Source organism: Python bivittatus, unplaced genomic scaffold, assembly GCF_059951505.1.
Source record: "Python bivittatus isolate LINGU-HERP-01145 unplaced genomic scaffold, Pbiv_v1 ctg000070_np1212, whole genome shotgun sequence".
Lineage (NCBI taxonomy): Eukaryota > Metazoa > Chordata > Lepidosauria > Squamata > Pythonidae > Python > Python bivittatus.
In genome coordinates, this window is record NW_028277034.1 from 49,624,466 (window position 1) to 49,651,254 (window position 26,789).

General features: G+C 40.2%; 1 protein-coding gene across 2 annotated transcripts in view; it reads left to right on the top strand.

The window, feature by feature from the left end:
- Positions 1–26,789, top strand: part of ANTXR2 (ANTXR cell adhesion molecule 2) — a 127,171-nt gene that overhangs the window by 35,333 nt on the left and 65,049 nt on the right. For both annotated transcript variants that reach the window (XM_088133142.1, XM_088133141.1), the window contains exons 8-11: positions 3,466–3,526; positions 5,938–6,033; positions 7,213–7,282; positions 23,946–24,024. In XM_088133142.1, coding sequence (XP_087989268.1) covers positions 3,466–3,526; positions 5,938–6,033; positions 7,213–7,282; positions 23,946–24,024 — 306 coding nt within the window. The remainder of the gene's footprint in view (positions 1–3,465; positions 3,527–5,937; positions 6,034–7,212; positions 7,283–23,945; positions 24,025–26,789) is intronic.

Here is a 26,789-nt window from a genome sequence, read left to right on the forward strand (position 1 = left end):
AGCAAGGCTGCCTCAAGCTTTTTCCTGGGGACTCCTTCTGTACTCCTTGCCCTTCTAGTGTTTCTTTTTTAAGAAGGATGACGGTAGCCAGGCAGAGATCAGGTTTTTATTCCAAAAGGGCTGTACTATACACATACAGTATATACAAAATACTTTGGTTTTTCCCCATGCTAAAGACAGTGGCTTCCTATTTGTGCCCCTTTTAAACTTTGTCCCTTTACATTTCTTTGTTCTTTTCCCTCTCTAATTGCAACTCAGTTCCTTTTGATCTTCTGTTGCTTTGCAGCTTAGCTCTTTTATTACCTTTATTTCTTTTTGCTGTCTCTTCTCCGTCCTAAAGTTTAACTAATAGAGATCCAGTATTTTCTTGTTTCCCTTGTTTTTAAAACATGCAATCTGAGGATCCCCCTTCCATGAGAGAGGTCCATTCTGTCTTTGGATCTTTGCAAGTGGATTTCGAGCCCCTGCCCCCACACTTGCATAGGGCCTCACCTTCTATCAAACTGACCTGCTTTTCTCTTCTTTTTTGCTGTTTCTGCTGGGAATTGGGAGTAGGATGTAATGAATCTGTGGTCCCTTCTGCACTGCCATTGTTCCTGCTTCTCAAACCCTCAGAAATGGTTTCAACCCAACCTGTGGTTGCCCTCACTGTCACCAACACAGAGAACACCACACAAGGTGGGAGTGCACCCTCCTGTTGACCTGTAGGATGGCCGGAAGTGGCATCTGGATGCTGCCACTCATCTCCAGATTTTGAATGCATATTATACTTGGCATTTGGTAGTTTGCAAAACAAAGTGTTAGCCTCGGTAATGAGGGGGCTGCAAAGCCACCAAGGCCCCATCTTTCTGCTCAGTCTAAAAGAGTTGAGAAGGTAGCTTAACCTGTAGTGGGAAGGGAGAGAGGCCACGAAACAGGGCAAGACAAGGTTTCCTAGCAGTGGGGAAATGGCTGCTGCAAACTCCATGGAGCTCCAGTGCTTCAACTGGAAAGAGGGTCTGGTGTGATCCTGCTGAATTGCAGCTAAACCTGAAGCGGAAATCAGTCCGCTTAGCTGCTGAACAGAAATGACAGGTTGAAGTTGCATGGCTGCATGCGAACGTGCCCCTTGTGTACCTGCAGGCTTGTGTGTGCAGGTGCATGGTAGAGAAAATGGCTTGGGTGTGTGTGTGTAGGTGGGTGAGCCATTCATTTTATAAATAGGGCACCTTGTTTTATAGGCAGTGAGTTTTAATCTGCAGTCATTAATTCAACTAACATTAGTTAAATTGGCTTTGCCAGTTTTCGGGGGAGGGGGCTGGGTGTGTATTTATATACACACATACATGAACAACATAAATGCGTCACATGTGCATTTATTTATTTATAGATGTGATTGTGGTGGAATATCGCGGATTGGTTTCAGCCGGAATTGACAATCCTATGTTGACACAGTGAGAAAGCTGTGTTTATACATTTGTGTGTGTGTGTGTGTGTGTATGTGCATGTGTGTGTGTACACACACCCACACCCTTTCTTCCTTTTGGCAGAATCACTTGCGGTCTCTATTGCTGTCCAGTTCTGGAATGCAGTATTTGCAGAGTGGGTCCTGCTACCGTTAATAACTTTTTAAAAGACCCTACAACACGTCTTTTAAAACAGGCTTTTAATGCTGACTAATTGTTAATTTCATTTTTATTGACTTGTTTTTTATTTGCTTTGTTTTTATTTATTATTTTAAGCTTAATGTACTGAGTTTGAATTGAAATTTGTTTTTACTGTAAACTGCAGAAGTCTTGGTGGTCCATGTGTACTAAATTTTTTAAAAACCACATAATTAAGGGTTGTCTTCCTTTGGAGTAAATATGGTAAGAGTCGTGTAAATACAATAAAAAAAAAAGTACTTCCCGCATCTGTAAGTATGTGTATGTTAAAAAGGAAATTGAAATCCTGGGAAATGTTGTAATAGTAATTTGCAACCAGCTTCCTCTAGTTGCAACAGGAATTGGGAAACGCAGTCAAGTCAAGGACAGAAAACATTGCAGTCCCTCTATTCAGTGTCAGATTGGAACTTGTTTCCATGTGTTTATTAAAAGTTCTTTCGTTGGTAGTGGTTGACACAGTACTTAGGCTAGGGTCTGCCAGAGAAGCTAGATTTATGTAAACCCTCATTTTTTAAAAATATGGAGCAAGGATTGTGAGAATACAGAGTAACTCTAATGCTCTAACTTCAACTTCTGCTTGTTTGGTTGGGTCATGGGTTAAGTCATAGATTAAAGTCAGTTTCAAATATACTGTATGTATGTATGTATGTATGTATGTATGTATGTATGTATTTATTTATTTATTTATTTATTTATATGGGGATTGTATTTAAGGATGCCACTAATCTGACTTCTTATTCCTGGTGACTTTAAATGTAGATTAAACCAGCATAGCTCTACCCATCCATTTGTATGTGCAAGTGGAGACCAGAGAATAATAGATATGTATACAGCCCTGCCACATATGAACAAAACCATTTATCTTCATTGGAAATTCATTTCTTGCAATCTCCTGCTTATCATAATAGCTTTTATTATGGTATACTTATCTGCAGCATTATGATCCTTGTGTCAGCTGGCATGTCACTTAAAGCAGAGGAGCCATTGCGGAATTACTACAATGCCCAGCAACTCCTGTTTTCATACCAAATGGTGGGGATGTTGGAAAATAAAGTTCAACACTTGAGATATTGAGAAGGATAGAATCTGGAAATGCTTTCCTTGGGTCAGTTCAAATCTTGGAGCCAGGTGGATTGCATTGTAGAGTACTAAAGGACCTTGGTGATGGTTTTGCCAAAATTTTTATGTATGATCTTTGATAACTCTTAGAAAATTAGTGAGGCACCATATATATGATAAGGTCAAATGTTACCGTGATCTTCTTAGCTTTCTGAATCATCTTTTTCCAATCTAGTCAGTCTGACAATAATACCGGGGAAGATCAGCAGTGCAAATTTTTCAAGTTCCCCCCTCCAGTGAATCAGTACAATTTAGCTTGTGTCTTGTTATGGATATGAAAGCCCAGAGCCCATATTCTAAAAGTGAGCCGAGTCTTTTCACATTATTAAAGGAATTTTAAAAGAAAAAAAAAAGGGCATTGTTTCCACCTTGCGTTATGCTGGTGACTTTGAGGAGTTTATGGTTGGGGTGTTAGTGAGGTGAATTGGACCACAAATTCATTCTGAATCACGGGAGTCACGATTCAGAGAGGTTCATTCCAGGCAAAACACAGTTGCAGTCTGCATAAATGTCTGGGTTTGCTAATCCATAATGTCTGTGAATTTGTTTTTCAAATGAGGGCCTTCTGTAATAACCTCTACCTAGACAGGTATCACACTTCACAGCATCTTGCTAAAATAATTCCTCGTAACTGAATTATGTTGCCTTGAAAAACTTGTAATATATATTTGTCAAAAATATTTTCCCATTTTACCCCAAACAGATACTGAAGCAATCATGCACAGAAATTTTAAATCTGGAACCCTCAAGCGTTTGTGTAGGAGGTGAGTGTGCGACTGGAAAACAATGTGAAAATATTGACAATCCTGCTGTTACATCCTTGGGCAAAATGTGTAACTGTAGTTCCATATGCTGAGTAGGAAGATGTGAATAAAAGGAACTTTCCCTTCCTTGCTCCAGTTTGCTAAAGTCTGTGTTACAGATTTAAATTCTTATGGTTTCCTCTCCAAGAACCTTGGAAGTTGTAGATTTAAAAGGAATGCATATTTAGATTATTGTATTGCATATATGTTTTTTTTAAATGCGTAATTTTGTTATTGTTTTGCGTATATGGTATGCCACAACTTGGGGAGATACGGTGCTTTTTCAACTCCTAGAATGTTCTGGATTGTAATCAACAGATGCCTTAGGTCATCTCCACAATAATTCTGTGAAATAGAGTTAGGCTAAAGTACCCTCCTCCAATGGAGGAACAATCTACATGTTCACAATTCCCAGCATTTCCAGCCAGCATGGCCATTGCTGAGAATGCTGGGACCTGAAGCCCACACAGCTGGCAAGCACACCAAGTTGGCAAAGGCTGCACCAAAGTGTAATGACTTCCCATTGTCACTCAGCAAACTTCTGCCTCAGCTTGCATTTCCCATTGAATTATTTGCCATTAAGTGTGATGGGTTCTGCGAAATGCGGAGAGACTTCAGCTCACAAGGAGCAGTTTCTTCTCTAAGCAGTGAGACCTGAGCAAGGTATAAAGTGGGATGGAGGAGAAATGAGCTGAAATCTGGGCTTCTCATTGTGTGAATGAATATGCTTCTGATTGGCAGTATGCTAAAATATGTAGATTTCCAACTTATAAATTACCAGGAGGAAGAGGATGTTGGTAAATTTGCAGGAGGGATTTTATTCTTGAACTGTACTGTTCACTGTTGAAAAAGATTGCCTCATTAAATATTTTGAAAATGTATCAGAAAATCTTAAATACAAATTCTTTTTGACTAAGAGAAATGAGTTTTGGTCTTTAGCAAAATAGCTTTTATTCACCGTGATGCTTAGCAATAACTGCTAGAAATTATTGTCGTCCTTTTTGTGGACAATTAGTGATGTTTCCTGACCAAGAATAGAAATACAAGGATTATTGCAGAAAAAGAAATGAAAGGGCTGGAACAGCTGTTCCTAATTTATGAACCTGATTTTACAACTTCTCGATTGGGCTGGGTGTTGATGATGGAGTGAGTGACTAATGTGACTTGTTCCATTTGGTTCTGGAATTGTATATTTCAGAGCCAGGTTCTTTGTTAGATTTATTTTAAGTCATACAATTCTTTGTATTTGAGAGCATGGATTTTCCTCTTCTTCTCCCATTCCTCTTTCCATGTTTAAAATGAAAACCACAGCAGTCACAGCAAGAGCTATGATTGCTGTCATGTTCTCCTTCTCACATCCCTTTGAGACTGTCTTTGGCCTCTCTCATTTGGGTGAGTGGGAGGAGCAAAAAAAATGGAGACACACAGAACTCCTAAGTTTAAGCTTTAGAGGTGTTAGCATTTCATCAGTAGCTAGAATTTCCTGGGGTAGGAAGGTGGAGAATGTAAACAGGCAGCTCCCATTCGCAAGTGAGTGTGGGAAATAAAAAGCCAGTTTACTGTTACAAGGTAAAGAAGGGGGAATAAAGGCATTGGATTTAAATTCAGAGAATTTTAGGAATCAGCCTTAACTGTCAGAGACTGCCAGCTGTAAAGTATATTGTTCATGACTTACAGTAAAGGTTTAGTCCTAGCGGTGGAAAATTTCTTTCAAGCCTGCCAACGCGAAGTCTGGCAGGAGAGTATTTTCAGAGGCAGCATATTTTACCTCATGGGTGGACTACTTTTTTAGGCCAAAGTCTGTACTTGGCTTTTGTGGTAAAGCCAGGGAAAACAGTAAACTTGATTTAATTTATTTTAAATTAAAATCAGTCCATATGATTAATCCCCTTATATTTAATAATTACTCCCCGTAGAGTTAATAATTTACCCTTTCCCTCACATTAAAAGCTATAATTTAATGACAACTATTGGAAGGACTGTAGAGGGCTGCCGATAGTGTTTTTCTTGTTTTACAGTTTAAACAACGGAGAGAGAGAGGCATTAAGAAGATGATGGTTTGGATAAATGCATCTCTGATCCAAAATACACCCTTTCAAAATTCACTGAGAAATTTGGTGAAAAGAATGATCATTTGGGATATATTTCAACTGACCTCCCACTCTCCCTCCTTCTCCAGCTGCTTTACTAGGACAAGAATTTCTTTGTGTGTCCTGTTGCCTTTCTAAAATCATAGGCATAACTATAAATATCAACCTGCACTGAGTATAAAATATTAAGGATTAATGCTGCTCTCAAAACTCAGTGAGGATACTTTTGTATTCTCCTGGCATGGATGTACTTTTTGATGACTGCCTGGTTCTGCTTTTCAGAGGAGTTTCAAGTTGTTCTAAGTGGAACAGGATTCACATTGGGAAGGACACAAGACAGCGTCGTCTGCACTTACATGGTAAATGGAACAACCATTAGTAAGTATCCATACAGCATAGAGATGTGCAGTTGAGTCATGAGATTATAAACTCTTAAACCTCTCTGCTTTGTTCTTCAAGCTTGCTGAGAACGTTGGAAGTATGAGAATTTGGGTAAAAGGGAGACAGGAAGATCATAACATTGGAGGCACAATAATTTATATGAAAAGGGAGACAGGGCAATCATAACTATCTTCCTTCCATACAAATTATCATGCCTCCAATATCCTCAGCAAACTTTGGGGACTTAACAGAGAACCAAGGAAAAGGAAAAGGTTACCATTCTAATTTGTAATGGTATGTGGGAATGACCTTGGGAGACAGGAGGAAGAGCTGCAGTCTAGACAATGGTCTGATAAACGAAATCTGAATCCGCAGGAGGAGTGGGGGTGAAGAAAGTGTCTCAGAAAGGACCCATCTTGGTTTTCAGGAGAGTAAAAATAAGGGAGGGGAGAAGTACTTTCAGACTTGCAAGATTCTGATACTGTAACCTTACAGTAAAGGTAGTGTTAGGACTGACACATATTTTCTTCCAAGAAAACGATATGGGTGTCTCCATGAAATCACCAGGAATCATACTCAAGAGAGGCTTTTCTTTGAGACAGAAATAATCCTTGGTTTGAAGGAATTGGGGGGAAACCATTCCCCCACAATCCTCTTCTGCTCTAAATGTGGCCATTTGCCACAGATTTCAACAAAGCAATCTTGGGGTGCTTGGCAGCCAAAAAAGGGGTACAGGGGCTGCAGTTACCTGTAAGCAAGGTGCTACCTGTTGGGTCTTTTGGCGAGGGTGTACCAATTATGCTAAGCCAAAACAAGGCAAATGTCAATTCAGGTTATCTCAATGTATGAATCTAATCCCTGACCTTAAACTGGAGTACATTCTGTCCAAATTAAAGGGATCTACTTCGGAATAAATATACCTTAAGTAACCCTTCTACAAATAGAAGAGTTTTTTCTGTACCTGATTCTGCTGGTGAAGGGTAGCAGGGAGGAGGTCTTTACCTCCTAATAGTAGTAAAGTAGTAAACCCCCACCCTCCATCTGTGGGAGCTGCAGGAAGCAATGAACATTTCTTTCCCTACTTGAAGGGGATGGATTATCCCATCCTTATGGATCTGTTTCTATCTGATATTACAATGCATGGTGTTTTGATCATGTTTTTGTTTTGTTTTTTAGTTGAAACCCCCCAAAAAGTAGAATCTAATTTCATGCTCTGTCCGGCACCCATTCTCCATGAGGTTGGACAGTAAGTACTTTATCCCATTTAGGCATAAGGTAGGGTTGGGGAGGTGATCTTATTTCAGGGATGTACTGTCTGGGGCAAATGGGAGAAATGAATATGAAATTAAAGTTTTTTATTCCAATCTATGTATTAACTTCGTGGAATGCTACTCTGAAAGGCGAAGTATGTCTCCTGGAATGGGAATGTTAGTGTGATCTGTGATTTCCTTCTATTATGGTTTATTGTTAGAGATGTACAAAATGTTTGGAAAGTGGAAACAAGTGTCCAAAATGGGCTGTTCTGACTACACAGCTTTTCACCCTACTGGAGGGTGGTTTTTGAAAGTGGATTCTTGCAAGCTCTAAACACTTCTTGGAAGTTTGGAATACTTGTTGGAATACTTCTTGTGAAGTCGGAAGAGTCCCTTTCAAGCTCTAAATTTTCAGAGTTGAAATCTTTTGCATATTTCTATTTTTTTCTCACACTTCTGTGTCAGTTGTGATGGCATTCTTCAGTGGCTTGTGATACAGAGGGACAGGTGAATCATCTTAATTTCCAGATGACCTGTGGGAAAATTAGAAGTTTTAGAGAACATTAAAAAAACCTGCTATGAAATACTGTAGTACTTGTAATGAATGGAATATTCATTATTACATTCATTACAGAATATCACTAGGTCCATGTAAGCATAATCAGAAAATAAAAATTGTTGATGCCTTGGCCTGGAAGTATATAACTACATTCAGAAAGACACAAATGGAAGATGGGTTGGTAGTAAAGTAAAGTTTATATCTCAGAATGGGTTGGAGTCACCAGCTCATGACCAGCTTGTATTAAGTATTTCGATGAAGTCCTCTATGGTAATCAGATATATTCCATAGGTTGCCTTTCTTGCCATATATAGGTGGAGGGAATATTTTTTCCTACTGGAGATAGAAATTTGGAATGGGTGACTTTTTTTGAGTGGGGGGGGGAGAGCTGTTAGACTTTGGTACGTTTGTTAGCAGGTAGCTAGATATTTGTTTAGCATCTTGAATATCTACTTAGTAATATAATCTGGTTCTGTAAGCATTGAGCAGTGCAGTACCAGCAGTCGAGAAGAGAATTTTATGATTTGTCTAAAGAGTTTTTGGCGGTGGTGGGAGGCCTCCAATCGTAAAATAACTATGGCCCCACAGTGTTATTGTCTGAAAGTTAAATCAGAAGGAGAGAAGCTTCACATATGGGTGGTGCCATATTTTTGGCAAGTATGGGAAGGGAGTTAGAGTTTGAATAGTAACCCTTAGCTAGCATGTTGAGTAGAAAATTCTGGGCCAACATAATGCATTGGTTTTTATGTGTTGAGGGGAATGTGCATGCTAAAAGCGCAGAAGCATTGCTCAATCTCTCTTTCCCCCCTTTAGAAATGGTACAGTCAAACATCATGTGGAGCTCATCTGTTTTAGCTCCAAGATGATCACTATAGTACAACCTGCCAAATGAGCACAAAATGTGCTGAATTTTTATTGCATGTCTTTCCAACCTTGGTGCAAACGAGGAGAACATGTTGTATTTTTATTGTATTGGGCTACAGTTGTCAGGCGGTACGGGGTCGCTGCAGTCAGCGTGCACTAAATTATAATGGCAGGGCCAGGAAGGCACTGAATAGACTTGCAGCTCTTTTTGGATAGCCTATGTTAAAGACCGTGGGGTCATACATGTACAGATATTACATAATAAGGTAGACCTATAAAAATAATTTTAGTACGTTGGATGGACATATAAGTCTTGTGGTTTTGGAGGGATTAAAAAAAAAATCATGAGAAACTTGGCCTAGGCAGCTTGGAGCACATTACAAAACTGATAACCCTGAAAGCAAATGTACATATTTGAACTTCTGACTTTCTGTTGGCATAATCTGTACTGTTGTTGGATACCGCCCAACGCTTCTCTTCAAGTGGAGCGGACTTTAGTTGCTAACTCAACAGCAATTTGCAAACTGCTTCTCTCCCTCCCTTCTCCAATGGGATTTGAATGTGGAGTAGATTAAGTTAAAATGATGTGAAAGGAATAGCGTCTGCTGCTAATAAGCTGATACACAAGGAGGCCAGACTACCTAAAATAAATAGGCATAGTTGGCAAATCACTGGACTGGATTGCACTCCTGACCAATCTCACATCCCTGTTGCCAGTTCCATTTGAGGGAGGAGATTATCCATTATACTTCACCCCCAACAATACAGCATCCTGCTTCTTGCATCATCAACAAAGCCGAATTGTACCAAGGTTGGAGGAAGTGTGACAGCATCTGTCAGTTGGGAGAACGGCTGTAAATTAGGAGTTAGAATAAACATTAACATCCTGGGGCTTGCATACAGCACACAAATTAAACAAGCACATTTTTTAAAAATTTACATAATTTACGCTTATTCTTTTCTTAATGGGTTCACTTTCTGCAGAGAAGGAAAAGCTGGTGCACAGGGTACCAAAGCCAGGTTTCCAGATCCTGGGATAACTCACTTAGCTTTCTCTTTGACTTGTGACATTTTAGCAGTTTTGGTTTTCCCCCCATCTGTTCCGATACATTTAGCATTGAAGAATATCTCCACCTCTGATTTGGCCAAACACTTTCCCAGTGGCTTGATAAGACCTTTGGCCAACTTCGTTGGTAGCCTGTACAAAAGCCAACGAGACCTCTGGGGGGCGGGGCAGGCATTTACATCTTCTGCTGAACCCATATCAGGGCTAGCTTAACCTCCGGATTATCCCCACCCTTTTTATTTTCCATGGGATGTCACTAATCCATCACTTTAGCTACAACCTTGCAACCAATAGAAAGCAATGGAACTGAGATTAACCCAGAACTGAGTCTTACGATCCTACCCAGATGGGAAACTCTAACACCCATGACTAGTCCTGGACTAGTTCAAAGGGGATTGCATCTTAAATCTTGTCTTGAGCCCTAAAGACGTCAGATGAAAATGCCACAGTTCTCTTTGAGACCACCATAAAATCATTTTAATTGCTATGGTTCAAGTGTGCATGGCCCAGTATAGACCTGGTTTGCACTTTGCTTAACCATGGGTTACAAATAAATCTTAACTTTGCTGGGTTCACATATCTGCTAAGTCCAAACCAAACCACTTTGAGCTAGCTGGTTTAAAAAGTGCTATGATTTTCTACTGCAGTTTCACGGGTACCTCTGTAGCTGCGTAACCTCCTGCATCCTATGTCAAGTGATGAAGGTGCTCCTGTATTCAGTTCTTGAAAGATTAGCCACCTGCATTCATCTTCTAATAGGAACAACCTCAGGTGCTTTGCCTTTGGGATCGATTTAATTTATTTTTGTTTTGCCCTCCAACTCACAAGAAGCCAGGCCAGACAAAGGAGAACGAGTTTCTTCGCTGTGTTAGCTTTGTCTACAAGCCATTGTTGTCTGTGTGATTAGTATTGTTAAGAAGTAAAAATGGAGCCTTAATGGTCCTGTAACATTTTGATGGGGGGAATTGGGAGGAAAGGAGATGGACTTTTCTCAAGCCTTGCAACCGTCTAGTGTAAGTTTGTGATGCTTCTAATCTATATTTTAGAACAAGGAAACCTGAATGATTTCAATCACAATTAGAGAAGTTTGGTATAGTGATACTTTGTAAAGGTCTAAAATGTGGATGCTGACTAGAGTTGAAAAAATAATGAAATCATCAAGTTGGAAGGGACCATTTAGGGCGGGGATAGTCCCTTCCCAGAATAGGTGTGGACTTGGCCCCTTTGGCTAACAGAATGTGTACAGTATCTTCCTGACTTGGCAAATTAGAGAATCCAGAAATGGTGGCTGTCTGCCCTCTGCTTGGACGCATCTAGCAAATTGGGATCCATTGCTTTTCCAGGTCATTGGTTGTGCTGTTGCATTGCTCATTCTGTTAGGATCCTTTAACTAATGTTCACATGGCATTCGGCTGACGTATCCTACATTCTGGGATTATAAACAACAGAGCCATTTTGTTGGAAGTTTACCTTCATATCCCATTGTTTTCCTTCTTTTATCAGGGTTTAACTGACCCAGTTTTCTTGGTCTTTCTTCTTAGCTGCTAGTCTTCTGATCATCCTCACTGCCCATCTTGGAATCTGTGACAGTTGGTTTGGTTCCTTTTAGAGTACAATGCCCAGAACTAGACAGAGTATTCAAAATGTTGTCTGACCCATGCAGAATAGAGTGGAGATATTCACAAATCACATATACTTTTAATTAAATATGAAAATATAATAAACTGGTATTGTGTTTTGATACAGTGATTGAAATCAGAACAATTTCTTTCCCTGTCCTGAATTTCATTGGGCTGGCCTACTTTACAGGGCTGTTAAAATGATAAATATAGGGTGGGAGATAGATGACATATGATTTCATGCTTAGAAACCTTCTGGGACACAAATATAATTAAAAATAGCTCTGCAATTCAACTCTTACTTGTGGTTTTCATTGCACTCTAAAGTCAGTTGCAAGTCCTCTAGATTCTGTCCTGTGGTCCAAAAGACAAATTCTTAAAATCACAGTTGATGTGGGATGAGCTTTACAATCCATTTATATCACATGGTTCACCATCTTGCATTTTGTAAAAAAAGAAAAAAAAACCCAACAGCCTTTGCAGCTCTACTTTGTAGCTTGAGAAGTCTCTGTTCTTTTGGCCAGCCCCCACTTTTAACAGCAAGCTGTTTTTCAGCACTATAATAATACACCAATTTCTTTTTGTAAAGCAACTTGGAAGCTCAAGTGAGATTTATGCTTTATTACATCCAACTGATTTTGAAACCTAGATTTTTTTTTGTTTTTATTAATTCACAGCAGCATCTGGCTAAAGAGGAGGGCAAGGGGATTGTCAGATCCATAAAGCAGACACAGCTGAGTCATTTTGGAAGAATATGATGTGGTTGGTAGACGACCGTGTCCTCATGTGTTGTCAGCTGAAGCTGGCTCCTAAAAACAGTTTGCAAAGAGGAAATTATCATATAACGCAATCCTATGCCTACTATTCAGAAGCGAACCTCACTGAGTTTAGTAGGAGTTATTCTTAGGTGCATATAGGATCAGACTTATAGTGATATTTTTAATGATTGGGTTTACTCAAGCCATGGAGTGTTTAAACCTTAGTTTATTGAAGAAATATCATCCTAAGCTGTAAATCATGTTTGAGTTTACCCTTCCCCAAATCCAGTGAATCCATATTACGGTTTAGTGCGGTGCGTTTTTCCAAATTGTGAAAGTGCCAGATGATATCCAAGAAAACTATACGAATGGAGCAGATACCCTCACCCAACTCCAGTACCAAGGATGGAAAGCTTATCCACAGAAACACCTGTCCGTGGCAAGTATAATTATTGTACAAATAGCTTCTTCCACTACTTAAAAAAAAAGGATTACCAACATTCTTGATACGGCTCAGTCTAATTTTGTTTCATAGTTAGTCAGTCGAAACTAAATAAGAATGATTATTTTGATTTGTTTTCCTTAGATTCCTGAATACCTAACCTTACCTTATGATCCCTATGACAGATCTCATCCATCTTCCCTCCTTTTGGTCATATGAGTCTGGATATCAAAAGTCCCCCCCCCCCCCATTTTTAGCCTTTGCTTGGTACACATGCAATTTTGTTTTTCACTCTCCTCTTTTGGGACAGATGTTCCTGAAGAACTCCTCGCCAACCTGTCAAAAAATAAGAGGGCGATGTGAAGATTTGGGTTTTAAAAAGTTTGCAGAGGAGACATATTATGGAATATTATCTGTCCAATTGCTTTCTGATATTTCCTATGCACTTTCCTTTCTCTTTCCCACGCCCATCTTTTTTTAATGGTGTAAGGTTTTTTTTTTTTAAAGGCTATATACCGCATGAGCATGTTCTTACAGATGTAGGAGATCATTGCAGACCTCCGTTGATGCTGTTGCAACATACTTACCAATTGGTCAGCCTTGGAGGCGTTTGGGAACTTTGATCTTTTTGCTACAGCTAAGGAATGAATTTCTGGTTCTGGAACTTGTAACTGCCGGTCATTCCATTGGATTTGAAGGCCCCATCTCTGAATTTGCAATGGCCTTTCTTCTTTAAAAGGGAGGAAGTGACTTTCCTTTGTATTTCTCAAATTTATGTAGTGGATTTTTGATAGGTTCCTGTTGACCTCACCCTTGGTGGTGAGCAGTGGTATCTGAGGACTGGCCAATGTTGTGGTGCTGTTGTTTTATTTTTATTTGTTTCAAAGGCATGCAGGGAAGGGGCTGCTGTGCAAGGTGACAGATATTTATTGTGTTTGTCTAATTAACTTTTGGCGAAGGACTCGGAACCATTAAGAAGCTAGTTAGCATCGCTCCCGAATAAACACATCTGGTCCTGCAAAGAGAAGCGGTTCTGCCTGGCTATGGGTGACAGATGTGCTGATGGCTCCCTCTGTCCTCTCCTTTAAATAATTAACAATGTGCTGGTGGACGAGTCCTCAAAGCCAGCTGTTTGCTCCACCCTCATTAGCCTGCGGCATCTAATGCAAGGTCTTCTTCTGGCTCCTCCAGCAACGGCGTTTTGCTGGGCAGGGGTGGGAAGGGGAGATCGCATCTTTTGAAATAAGACTGGACCCCTAGCTTCTGGGATCTAGAAAGGCACTTGGGGGGGTTGCAGTATATAGCCAAGACCACCCACGTGGGAAAGATCTGCACGTGCCCATTAGCCTGGGAGATTGATCTCTGCTTCCAAACAAAGGGCATCTTAGCCAGTCCCACCCAGATGTTTCATTATTCAGAGGTGGTGGGATGTCGTGGTGAACATCTCTCTTTTGAAAGCAGTGGCGTGTTGTCTTAAGAGTTATTTTCCTGGCCGATGTATGGCCGCCCAGCCTGGAACATCTGGGAAATTATGGGTAATCTCAGCAATGGAGGCAGAGAAGAGGAGAGAGAGAGAGAGAGAGCAAGAAAGGAGAGTGAGCAAACTCCACTGATTTATATATTTGTAAGGCATCTCTACTCTATATTCTTATCTGAAAGTTTGGTTTTGTTTGGCAGTAGATGCTCTGATTTGGAGAGTAGGGATGGAGTGTATGCAAAAGGCAAATGCTTTGTTTGCCTCCTTTGCAAGAAAATATACATCTTAATATGTGGTTTAAGTCCATGATGGCCAACAAGACGGGACACCCAGAACAATATTTAGTGCTTTGCTTTTAAAAATGTCCGAACTTTGTTACATTCTATATTGACTGACAAAGCAACTGTCACTGGTTTCTTCTTGGGATTTGGGCTGTTTCTGCAGCCTTTTTTTTTCCTAAAAAAAAAAAAAATGTTTTTTCCCCCACAACAGTCAACAATAGCGCAGCTGTCCTTCTGTCTAGTAGAGATCTCAAACCTGCAATTTGGCAAGAAGAAAGGAACAAATTGGATAAATACCAGTAAGCGGTTGCAAAAGGAAAAAAAAAAAGACTGAAATGAACTCTACAACTTGTTTGATAAAAATGATTTAAAGAGGCATATGGTATAGTTAAGTATGCTTTCAAAAACATTGGCCTACTTCTGTGAATCAGCTTTTGCATTATTTTAAAGCTATTAAAGCTAAAAGAAAGAGAAGTCAGAGTGTGAATGGCACATGTTTAAAGCATACATCTCTCCTTCCACAAGCACATGCAGCATCCGTTGATAATTCAGGACAAAGTGGGTATAAGGGCAGTGCTCTTAACTTCTGTTTTGGTGCTTGACCGGTGGGGCTATTGGAGAAGATGGGGGTTGTTGAGGATCACTCTCTGTCAGGATTATTCTGGTAGGGACCACTTTCTCATGGTGGCCAAGATCCAGTGGTGAGAGGACCACAGTTGAAAGAGAGGGGTCCCCTTTTCCCCTTCCTGCCTTTTGTCCTCTAATGTCCCTCTTGATCTCCCTGCCCACCAAGTGAGTTGCTGCTGGAGGAGTACCGAGGTCTTTGTTAGTTGCAAAGAGTTTTGAAATTAAGCCAACAACTGCATGGAATTAGCTGTAATATCATAGGTTGGATTAGGGTTATCCTTGCCTGGGGGTTAATCTAGGGTAGGAACATGGATGAGAACTCCCCTTTAGCGTTAACTACTGTCCCAGCACATACACATTTATCTATATGTCTTTTATTTGTTATGGGGTCAAGTCTTGTTTTGCTGTGATTCCCCCTCCAGTCACAATTGCTAAACATCAGCAGTGTGAGTTCTACCATTATGAGGTGGGATATAAGGATACAACCTTCTCCTAAATGCAGAAGACTCCCCAGATCCTGGGCCCAACCATGTTTGTGACATGAGTGCCACCAGTTTTCATCTTCACTGCTTCCTTTGCTTTCCCAAACCATCTCAAATATTCTTCCAGCCACCAAAGGATTTCCCACCTGTATGCAAGGGGCAGGGAGGGCTCTCCTGATGCTGGTATCCAAGATGCTTTTTAAAGTGGATATAAAGGGGATTTGATATAGGACATATGTATTCAAGATTGATGATCCTGGAACTTGTGGCCTCTTCCTTTAATGCTTATGCCTGTTCCCCCAATCCTAATGCAGATTCTTAGCTAGACAGATATGCAGCCTTTCATTTAGTTGCTAGTGGTAAGTATAAAGTAGCTCCAGGTGACCAAGCTTTTGTAAAGTAAAAGATAATTTATGCTTTCCATGTTTGCTCAACCTATTCAAGTGACACAAGACTAAAACAGAAAAGCAGCTGACTCATGAGCTAATAGCATTAGTATACTTGCTTACCACATCTCAGCCGGTAGCTGTTTTTGGACAGAGGAGCTACTAAGGCCAGGCCTGGTTAGTACTTCGATGGGAGACTTTGAGGGAATACTAGAACTGTACATCAGATTAGAAAATTGAAAAAAAAAAAATACACATCTCAGATGAAGGCAGTGACCAGCCACTTTTGTACTGTTGCCAAGGAAACGACATGGAGGGGTCTATAAACTAATCTGGAATCAAGATGGAGTGAAGAGTGGACTTCACTGGTCTACCAAGTTAATCTGAAGCTTCATTTGTTTGGAAGGCTCATATTCAGTGGTAGAGGGGAGGGTGATGGATCAGTATAATTGAATCTTCTTGCCTGCTCCTCACGTCATCAGAACCCATCCCCAAGCAGGTCTAATGGCTATAGGAATGATTCATGGTTCTCCTAGTCTTTCTCAGCCTTGTATCTTCCAAATGTGTGGAATTACTACTCCCAGAACTCCCAGCATATAGCTATTGGCCAGGATGTCTGAAAGGTCTAATTCAATGCATCTGGAGGGCATGAGATTGAGAAAATCAAATTTAGACTATGGTTTCTTATGTTCCTGAATTTCGCCCCCACCCTAATTTAAATCTCTCTCTCCCCTCCCCCCCTCCTTTGAGTTTGCTTAACTAATTTGAGCAAAAACATTTTAAATGCTTCAAATCTAGAAATCTTTTAGACTGGAAATTGTATATACAAGTATCTGGAAATTTCATGGAACTTAGAACTTCCTCCTATGTAGATAAGCATAGGATTGTGCAGGCACCCTCTCATTTTTTAAAATGCTGGCATCTCAGTGCCTCTAAAAAACTTTCTGAGCAGTTACCAGTTTAATTTTCAATGTGTGGAAATTGGAAGTAAATTATTTATTACTTTCAACAAATGTCTTTCATGGTTTTTATTCCCCCCCCCCATCTTTTTAACTAGATAATAAAATGGCCGCATTTTTTGGACTCCCAGAAAGAGGGAAGCAAAGGAATCCTTTGAAAATAGGTTATGGAGTTGTGAAATGTCAGCTCTATTTCATAAAACAGGAAAGCCTTTCTTAAACCAAGGATGCATGGAAGTGTAGCAGTTAGTTCTACTCCTCAGTCATCCATAAAAGAACAACTATCCAGACTCAGAGAGATAAAGAATCAAGCTTAAGATGCAGATGTATTTATAGTCATTGATGCTTGGGCTTTCAAGTATTCAGTCAAAAGTAAAGAACATTTTTGGAAACAGAGCTCATACAGTATTTTATTCCTAGAATCTGTCCCATTCCCGTTTGCGTGCAAAAGTACTTCAGTCAAAAGTAAAGAACATTTTTGGAAACAGAGCTCATACAGTATTTTATTCCTAGAATCTGTCCCATTCCCGTTTGCGTGCAGCATTTCTTAGTACATAAGAACTTTGTTTGCAGCTCCCTTTAATGTACACATAGTGGACTTTGCTTTTACCCCATGTAGCAATGGCTTTAAATGGGGGTGGGGCAAATCCACAAAGGGATCCACTAGTAGTGGCTAACAGATTTGATGGCTGTATATTATATCTTGAATGCCAGGCAACATTACTTAAAGACCAGCTTGGGGGTGAAAACAGCTTGTGAATTTCCCAAATGCACCTGGTTGGCCAGAGTGTGAATATTAGTGTAAATGGACCCCTTAATCTGATCCAGTGGTACTATAAATTATTGTATATTAAGTACTGCAATATATACTTTTTAAAGCATGCATCTTCATTGATATGCTTAATTTTTAAGCATAGAACTTTCCAACTTGTTTCCCCCCTCTTAAATATTCTGTTTTTGTCTGTGGATTCTGTAGCAGAAGCAACTGAGTTCTGTGGGCATGGCTGCCCGTTAATGCTGCAATGGGCACCATTTTGAATCTCTCTGAGTGGCAGGTTTTTTTAAAAAAATTAAAACATTTTAGGTAATTAAACAGAGCCAGTTAAGTGCTGGCCTAGAAACCAGGAGACCATGAGTTCTAGGCCTCCGTTAGGCACGAAAGCTGGTTGGGTAACTTTGGGCCAGTTGTTCTCTCTCAGCCCAACCCACCTCACAGGGTTGTTGTTGTGGGGAAAATAGGAGGAGGAAGGAGTGTTAGGTATATTCGCCACCTTGAGTTATATATAAAAAAGGCAGGGTTGATGATGATGATGGTGATAATAATAATTCAGAGTGATGGCCATGAGTCTGTAAGCATGACTGAACAATGGTGTTGCTTGAAATATGTGTTTTAAATAATTTTCAGTTTTGGGAAACCCATTCTCATTTTGACATAAAAATTCCCATATGTTCCCCATCCATTCCAGAATCTAGATTTAGAATGCTTATTTAAGTTAGCAGAAAGAATGTCATTCCAAAGAAATCAAAACCCATATAAAAGCTGCACACACTTTTCAGGCATGTCTTCTGCTTCGTGTAGGGCAATGTTGTCCAAACTTGGCCACTTTAAGATTTGTTGAAGTCCACTCATCTTAAAGTGGCCAAGTTTGGACAACACTGGTATAGGGTGATGCGGGCCTAATTTGATTTGGAGATTTGGAATTTGAAGAGGGCTCGGTTCTATTGGAGTTTACGCTTTGACATTCAACAGCAATCCAGTTTGGGTCAGGCCACTTCAGGATGCAGTTCAGAAGTCTTGTCCAAAAGTTATAAAGGGGGAAGCATCAAACACATCCAGCTGCTTCATTTCCTCGGCAGAAAGGAATGAAAAGAGTGGGGGTGCTAGATCTTTAGAGGACACAAAACCTGCCAAATTTCCAGTTGGATATCATCAAGGCTTTCACCCCAACAAATGTTTGAAATATTTCCTGTGTAAGATAGAGAGAGCAGAGATGAGGAAAAGTCAGCACCATGCCTCCAAATTATCTAGCAAAGATGGTCCATTATGTTGATTAAATCAGCATGGAAAGGGAGCCACTCCAACTTAAAGATAAAACTTTCAAAAATATATCAAGCATGGTTATTGCTTTCTGCACTTACTTTTCAGGGGGCGGTGTGTGTGTGTTCAGATTTGGCGTGCAGCACTAAAAACGCACACTGACTTGCCCGTGTGGGGTGGGGTGCTTTGCTACTTCCAGTTACTGGATTGTTGCGATATCAAGAGGGTTGGCATAATAGTTTGGCCTGGGAAGGGCCCCCTCATCGCTCATTTCAGTGGGGTGCCAGGTTGGCAGGGCACATTTAGCAAAGCTTGGCCTGATCTGAGGAGGACTCATTTGTTTTAGTGTTGTGCCTTGCTGGCAGTGTTCTTTGTTGGTTATTTAGGAGAAGCGGTCTAGTACATTGAGTTACAGAGAAAAAAAGTTGGCAGAGAGAAAGTGGCATTTATTGCTGTCTCCCCTGTCTCAAAAGCAGTAAACATTTGGGTAGGGCCTGTATTAGCCTGGCACCCTTCATTCTTTATTGAGTGTTTCAAGCTTGCCCCAGTCATGCAGGATGTAAAAGTCAGGTTTGTCCCAAGAATACATCCTGGGCTAATTAAGCCTGTATTTAGTCTTGAGAGTTGAATTCTTAGTTGTATTGGCAGGACCAGCACAGAAGTGTAACATTCTGTTGTTGCAAGGGAGAGAAAAGTTAGTTTTTGCTACCTCCAAAAAGTTCTGATAGGTAGAGAGTTTAATGAGGTGATGGCTGGTTTTCATGTCAGTGCCAGTTCTGTCACTCAACCTTCTCTTAATATCTTCACATCCCCTTAGCACGGACGTGGATTTGCCACGTTCTGTATTGTATTGTCTACAACAATTCCAGAAGCAGCAGAAAAGCCGTTGGGTCTGTGAAGCTCTTCACTCTTCACAAAGTGCTTTGCGGTACCTGATTCAGTCCATTACTTCAGAGCAAATCTCTGTTTTGATTCAGTCTTCAAAGATGTGATTGAAACCTTGTCACATGGAACCACTCTTTCTTTTCTTTTGTTTGACTAGATGCTGTAGCTTCTGAACCTGCCTGTCAAATCTTGCCTCGCTTAATTCAATAATTCCAGTTGAATTGTTGAGTTCTCCTTCAGATTTTCACCTGTCAGCAACCAAGGTTTTTGCTTGAGATTATGGTCAGGATGGCTTGGCAACTGAAGGTGAAGGGTGGAAAACTACCATTTAAGGACGTTTGAGTTTTGCAGAAAAGGAAGGGAAATAGTTGTTTTTGGTCCTAATTTAGGTATGAGTTAGGTTTAAGGCCTAATTCATGACTGAACATTAAAGCCACCTTAATTAAGCCCACATAATTAAAGCTGCAGCCCTAGACTATCTTATGTGGGAGTATGCCTATTGGTCTTAATAAAGCTTGGTTTGTGAGGGACATAGATGGCTTGGAGCACTGCAGCCATACACACATTTGCTACAGGTTAAGTCCCATATTAGTAGGACTTTACTTTTGAATAAATTTGCATGGTTTTGTGTTGCTGAGAAAAATGCTTTAGAAAACAGAGTTCTGACTAGGATGATTGACCTTTGGGCAAATTGAGTGTGTTGGTGGTTTGGGGTTAAGTCTTTTTATATTTTTACCCACAATCTAAATATTGTTCTCGGAATCACATTTAGAACCCTTGGAATTCTGTTTCAGTTCCTGGAGTCTCCCCATTTCCCAACTGTATGGAGAAGTATGGACATTTTTAAAAATCTTGAAGGACAGACAGGGTTGTTATCAAGATAAAGTTGAGATAAGTGGCATATAGCTCGCAGAACTGGTTCAAGAAAGGATGTGGTTCAGACTTAACAGATAAAATGCTCCTGGGACTATAAATCCACAAGCATCTATAAAAAGTTGACTCTTCCAGCTTAAAGATAAGGAAACTTGCTGAGGCTGTGATCAAAACCATAGAGGCCAGGAACAGCTGATCTCTAATCCTTACCATGTGCTTGGGTTTTTCCAAGGTTATTTGAAGAAACAAGAAACTGCTTTCCTATTTATATTTCTCTGCTGCCTGATTTCTCTTTGCAGAAAGCCACAAGTCCTAATTAGTGACTTTTATACTATATCTGTGTTGTTGGATGGTAATTAGTGTGTTTATTGCCAGTCCTAACATTTTTATGGGCATGAGTGAATCCATGTAATTCTTCACATCACCAAAACCCACAGTTGGACCGACAACTCAAATCTTTTTTCAAATGACTATTTTTATTACTTTTATGCTTCCGGGATGAAGAGTCGACATGGTTATGGTTTTCTATTGATAACAGCGTTGTTTGGTCATATAACTCTTTTGTAAGTTAAGTGGGGTCCAGGGTTTTAGGTCTCATTGGGCCATTGGCCAAATGGGATGAATCACTGGTATTGCTTTTCTTCCACTGTATGTTTCTCAGCTGAAACACGGGTCTACCAGTCTGTTTCCAGGCCTAATGCAAACCATTGATCCTGGTCTCTTGAATGGGGACCAAGAATATTTATCCATCTGTACCCATCTGGGTCTTCAGTAATCTACGGAGGCTCTCCTCTGGATGTCCTGTCAGGTGAAAAAGATAGGAAGGCCCCCAAGTGAAATTTACATGGGGCCCTTCCTATCTAATTCTCTCCCCAGATAGGTCTGCCTGACACCCACCTTGATGTCCTTTCAGCCCTTGGCTAACACACTCTTTTGCCAAGCATTTCTGCAGTTACGTTTTTCAAATCATCATCTCAGGTGCTCACATTGTACTAGGGTAGTGGCTTTTTAATGTTTTTATTATAACTTTCCTGTGCTGTTTTTTAATATGTGTGTTTGTATAGTTTCTAACATTTTAAGTAGTTTTGCAATCCATCCAAAAATCATTGAGCAGGTTAGAAACAAGATAAATGATTGAAAAATGAAAAAAGACCTTGTCTGGATAGTTATAATAGAATGCTTACAGTGGGGCAAAAAAGTATTTAGTCAGCCACCAACTGTGCAAGTTCTCCCACTCCAAAAGATGAGAGAGGCCTGTAATTTTCATCATAGGTATACCTCAACTATGAGAGACAAAATGGGGAAAAAAATCCAGAAAATCACATTGTCTGATTTTTAAAGAATTTATTTGCAAATCATGGTGGAAAATAAGTATTTGGTCAATATCAAAAGTTCATCTCAATACTTTGTTATATATCCTTTGTTGGCAATGACAGAGGTCAAACGTGTTCTGTAAGTCTTCACAAGGCTTTCACACACTGTTGCTGGTATTTTGGCCCATTCCTCCATGCAGATCTCCTCTAGAACAGTGATGTTTTGGGGCTGTCGCTGGGCAACACGGACTTTCAACTCTCTCCAAAGGTTTTCCATGGGGTTGAGATCTGGAGACTGGCTAGGCCACTCCAGGACCTTGAAATGCTTCTTACGAAGCCACTCCTTCGTTGCCCGGGCGGTGTGTTTGGGATCATTGTCATGCTGAAAGACCCAGCCACGTTTCATCTTCAATGCCCTTGCTGATGGAAGGAGGTGTTCACTCAAAATCTCACAATACATGGCCCCATTCATTCTTTCCTTTACACAGATCAGTCGTCCTGGTCCCTTTGCAGAAAAACAGCCCCAAAGCATGATGTTTCCACCCCCATGCTTCACAGTAGGTATGGTGTTCTTTGGATGCAACTCAGCATTTTCTCTCCTCCAAACACAATGAGTTGAGTTTAGACCAAAACGTTCTACTTTGGTTTCATCTGACCATATGACATTCTCCCAATCCTCTTCTGGATCATCCAAATGCTCTCTAGCAAACTTCAGACGGGCCTGGACATGTACTGGCTTAAGCAGGGGGACACGTCTGGCACTGCAGGATTTGAGTCCCTGGCGGCGTAGTGTGTTACTGATGGTAGCCTTTGTTACTTTGGTCCCAGCTCTCTGCAGGTCATTCACTAGGTCCCCCCGTGTGGTTCTGGGATTTTTGCTCACCGTTCTTGTGATCATTTTGACCCCACAGGGTGAGATCTTGCGTGGAGCCCCAGATCGAGGGAAATTATCAGTGGTCTTGTATGTCTTCCATTTTCTAATTATTGCTCCCACAGTTGATTTCTTCACACCAAGCTGCTTGCCTATTGCAGATTCAGTCTTCCCAGCCTGGTGCAGGTCTACAGTTTTGTTTCTGGTGTCCTTCAACAGCTCTTTGGTCTTGGCCATAGTGGAGTTTGGAGTGTGACTGTTTGAGGTTGTGGACAGGTGTCTTTTATACTGATAACAAGGTCAAACAGGTGCCATTACTACAGGTAACGAGTGGAGGACAGAGGAGCCTCTTAAAGAAGTAGTTACAGGTCTGGAGAGCCAGACATCTTGCTTGTTTGTAGGTGACCAAATACTTATTTTCCACCATGATTTGCAAATAAATTCTTTAAAAATCAGACAATGTGATTTTCTGGATTTCCCCCCCCATTTTGTCTCTCATAGTTGAGGTATACCTATGATGAAAATTACAGGCCTCTCTCATCTTTTTAAGTGGGAGAACTTGCACAATTGGTGGCTGACTAAATACTTTTTTGCCCCACTGTATGGTGGCTAGTGTATAGCAATTTGTCAAGGATTTGTTGCAGAGATGAAAGAAGATCCTTGGGTCTCAGTATCAAAGCCTTCTAGAACTATCTCTGTAGCCATACTTTGTTCTTGGTCAAATTCCAAGTCAGCTCAGACCATGATGCATTTCTGGACTTGGAATGATTGGAGTCTACATCTGTGACAGACTCCAAGGAAATGAAGTTTAGAATGCTGATTGTTTTTTAAATATGTACTGATTTATAGGACTTCTCCAAGGACAAATCTTTTATCTGAGGTGGTACAATCAAGGAGCAATTTTTCCATCTCTATGGGTTGGGCAAGGATTTGTAGCTTTGTTCCCCATATGTAATGATAGCTCGAGCCATTCATTACAACCTGCTGTACATAGTTGGGTTCCAAGTTTTTGCTTTGAGCTGTTTAGCAAACCAGTTAACACCCACGAGTTCTGGCTCGATTGCCACATTGTCTATTTTAACTATATCTGGCCAGTCCACTGTGTAAGCATACTATTAAATCCTGTGTTTGCACCCCCCCCCATTTTTCTTTCCAGAACGATGGATGTTTTTGTCAGTTTGAACCAAGGGCAGTCACTCATCTCCAGCTCTTTAACCATTACTGCAACAGAATGTGTAAGTACACAGCCAGTAAGAGACAGAAAGAGGTATAATTATATCTGGGAGGCTATATTTTTTAAACAAAGCTAGGTAATCCATATCTGGCTATGTAATTTTAAAACAGACTATACTCATGAGCTGTATCTGAAGCCAGGCATGCTTGCTTTCATCTACATTTTTAAAAATGGCAGAGATTACTACTATCTTAGAGTTGTTACTCTGGCATGCTCCCCTCTTACATCTTAGATGGGCATTCTTTGAGTTGATAGCAAAGGCTGCTGCATTTAACATATTTGGGGGGGGGGATGAAGGCCCCATTGAGTGATTCAGAGTTGACCAAGCTAGATCATGTGTCTGGATGGAGTCAGAAGTGTCTTCTTATTTCTTGGTGGAAGGGTTGGGGGGAATCTTTGTTTTTGTTGTTAATCCGATACTTGTTTTGTTCTAAAATGTAATTGTAGGGCTTACGCTATACTTTCCATGACTTTCCTACCTCAAAATGACAAGAAAGCATGCCACCCGTTATTGGCAATTTGCATTCGGAGGGGACATAGAGGATTTCAAAAAAAGAGATTGGGGTGGCAAGGTGGCTCAGATTTCCACTCCTATCTTAGATGGAGAAGAAATCTTCCTTAAAGGATATCTCTCCAGAAATACCTACCTTATTTATAGTGAGCCAACCCCAACTCAGTGCCCTTTCATAGGTGTCTGTCACCACAATGATGCCAAAATGATGAAGCCTGTCATGACCTCATGACACAACATCTACCCTTTCATATTTGCTTTGTGCTGTTGCTAGCAAGGAGATAAGGGGAGGAGTTTGTGTGTGAACTCACAATGTACATTTCATTACTTGGCCCCCCACTTGCCCTCCTGCATATGCCTGTATGCCCCCATGCTGTGTTGGGTGCCAATTCCTACAACCCCCAGCCCAAACGCTGGTTGAGAATCCTGGGAGTTGTAATTCCGTCTGTTATTTATTTATTTTTTTTGCATTTATTTATTTTTATTAAGAATTTTGATTACAACAGTAAAAACTAATACAAACTAAATTTAAAGAAAAATAGTAAGAAAGAATAAAAATAGTAAAGAATAAAAAGACAAAAGACAAAACAGAAAAGAAAGAATATGATAAAGAAAAAGAAAAGAAATATATAAAGAAGTGACTTCCAACCTTCATTACAACAAGTATAGACAAATGGAGTAACTCTTCACCCCCTATAAGATTACAGACAGATATCTCTTCATCCCATATCCCATCCCTTATATATAAGCAAATCTATAAAACATAAACTTTTCAATCCTGCTATCAGCAAAAAGTCTGTAAAGGGTTGCCAGGACTTTGCAAAATGAAAAAGTCTTATTTTAACCTTGATCAAATAAACCAACTTTACAATCCTTCCTTTTACTTGTAACAATCTTAATCTTTAATTCATTCAAATATTGTTGTAAGATTTGATTTTTCTTCAATTCTTCTTTATCCCATTGCACTGATTTCCTCAAGGGTTTAACAAGCCTCTTTTGTAGATCCAATAAGAAAAACATTTTCCAGGTCATTTTCTTGGTTTGTCACTTATATTTCCCCTTTAATTTTTAAAACTTCAGCCAGTTTCTTTTGTGTATCCAATAAAGCGTCCTTTTCCAAATCATTCTCTTGGCCTGAGAATTTTCAGTTCCACTTTTGTACTTTTGTCTTGTCAGACAAAATTTGCTCCACATCTGTCATTCCTTCATTGACATCTTTTGGACATAATCTATCCATAGAGTCAGACATAATTACTGACACTGTTGATATTGTAGCTACTAATTTCTGGCTCCATTCTTCAAATCTGTCCTTTAATATTTCCAATGTTATGATGTTTTGTGTCATTTTGTAAATCCGAGTTAATCAACCCCCAAAACAGGTTTGTATTTTTTTCCCCCTTCTACTTAGAATATTTAGTTCCCTTTAGTGTCCAGTTTCTAAAATCATAAAATTGCTTATCTTTGTTATGAACCAAGATAGCCAAAATAAATCTGGTTCCCATGAGAAACAACTTATTTTTTATAGTTAATTCCATCTTATAGTAAAAGTCAATATTCCAAATTTAACTGGACCCTTAATCCATTTGTAACTTTCTTAGATCAAAATCTTATTTAGTTTTTTTGGTGTTTATTTCAAATGCTTGAAGTTCTTAAGCTTGTAATTAATTTTTCTTTTGTTCAGGGTTGAAGCTACAGTAAACTCACCCGGTGACTTTTCAGACCTGTCATTCTGAAGGTCTCTAATAACTTTAAGCGGGTTAATAGGTAATTTCCAAAAGTGATTAGACAGTGAGGCTTGCGACTTTAAAAGGCTCTACTGCGGTTGTGAGCAAGATGGCTAGTCCCCTTTTCTCCTGGCACTCAAACCCATGGAAGACTGCTATCCTGCAGTCTGCTTGTGAGGAGCAGTGTCCGGAGCACATGTGGGTGATCTCCCATCCTCTCCTTACCCGAAGAGGTTCCAAAGAACTGGTCTACTCACTGGGTTCTTGGTCTTTGCCACAGTCCTCAGCTCTGCTTTCGCAGAGATGTCTTCAGTTTGCCATGCCTCCACCGGAAGTCCTCCATAATTCAGTCTATCCAGAGGGCATCACCTCAGCATAACCTGCTATAGCCTCTTCTCTTTGGAGTATAATATCACAGTCTTGCCGGGGATCAGTGTAAACACCGCGTTTTGGTGCTCCGTGAGCATTGCAAAAATAACTAGTCCACAGTCTGTTTGTAGAAAACTGTACACAGACTTTTACTGTACAATC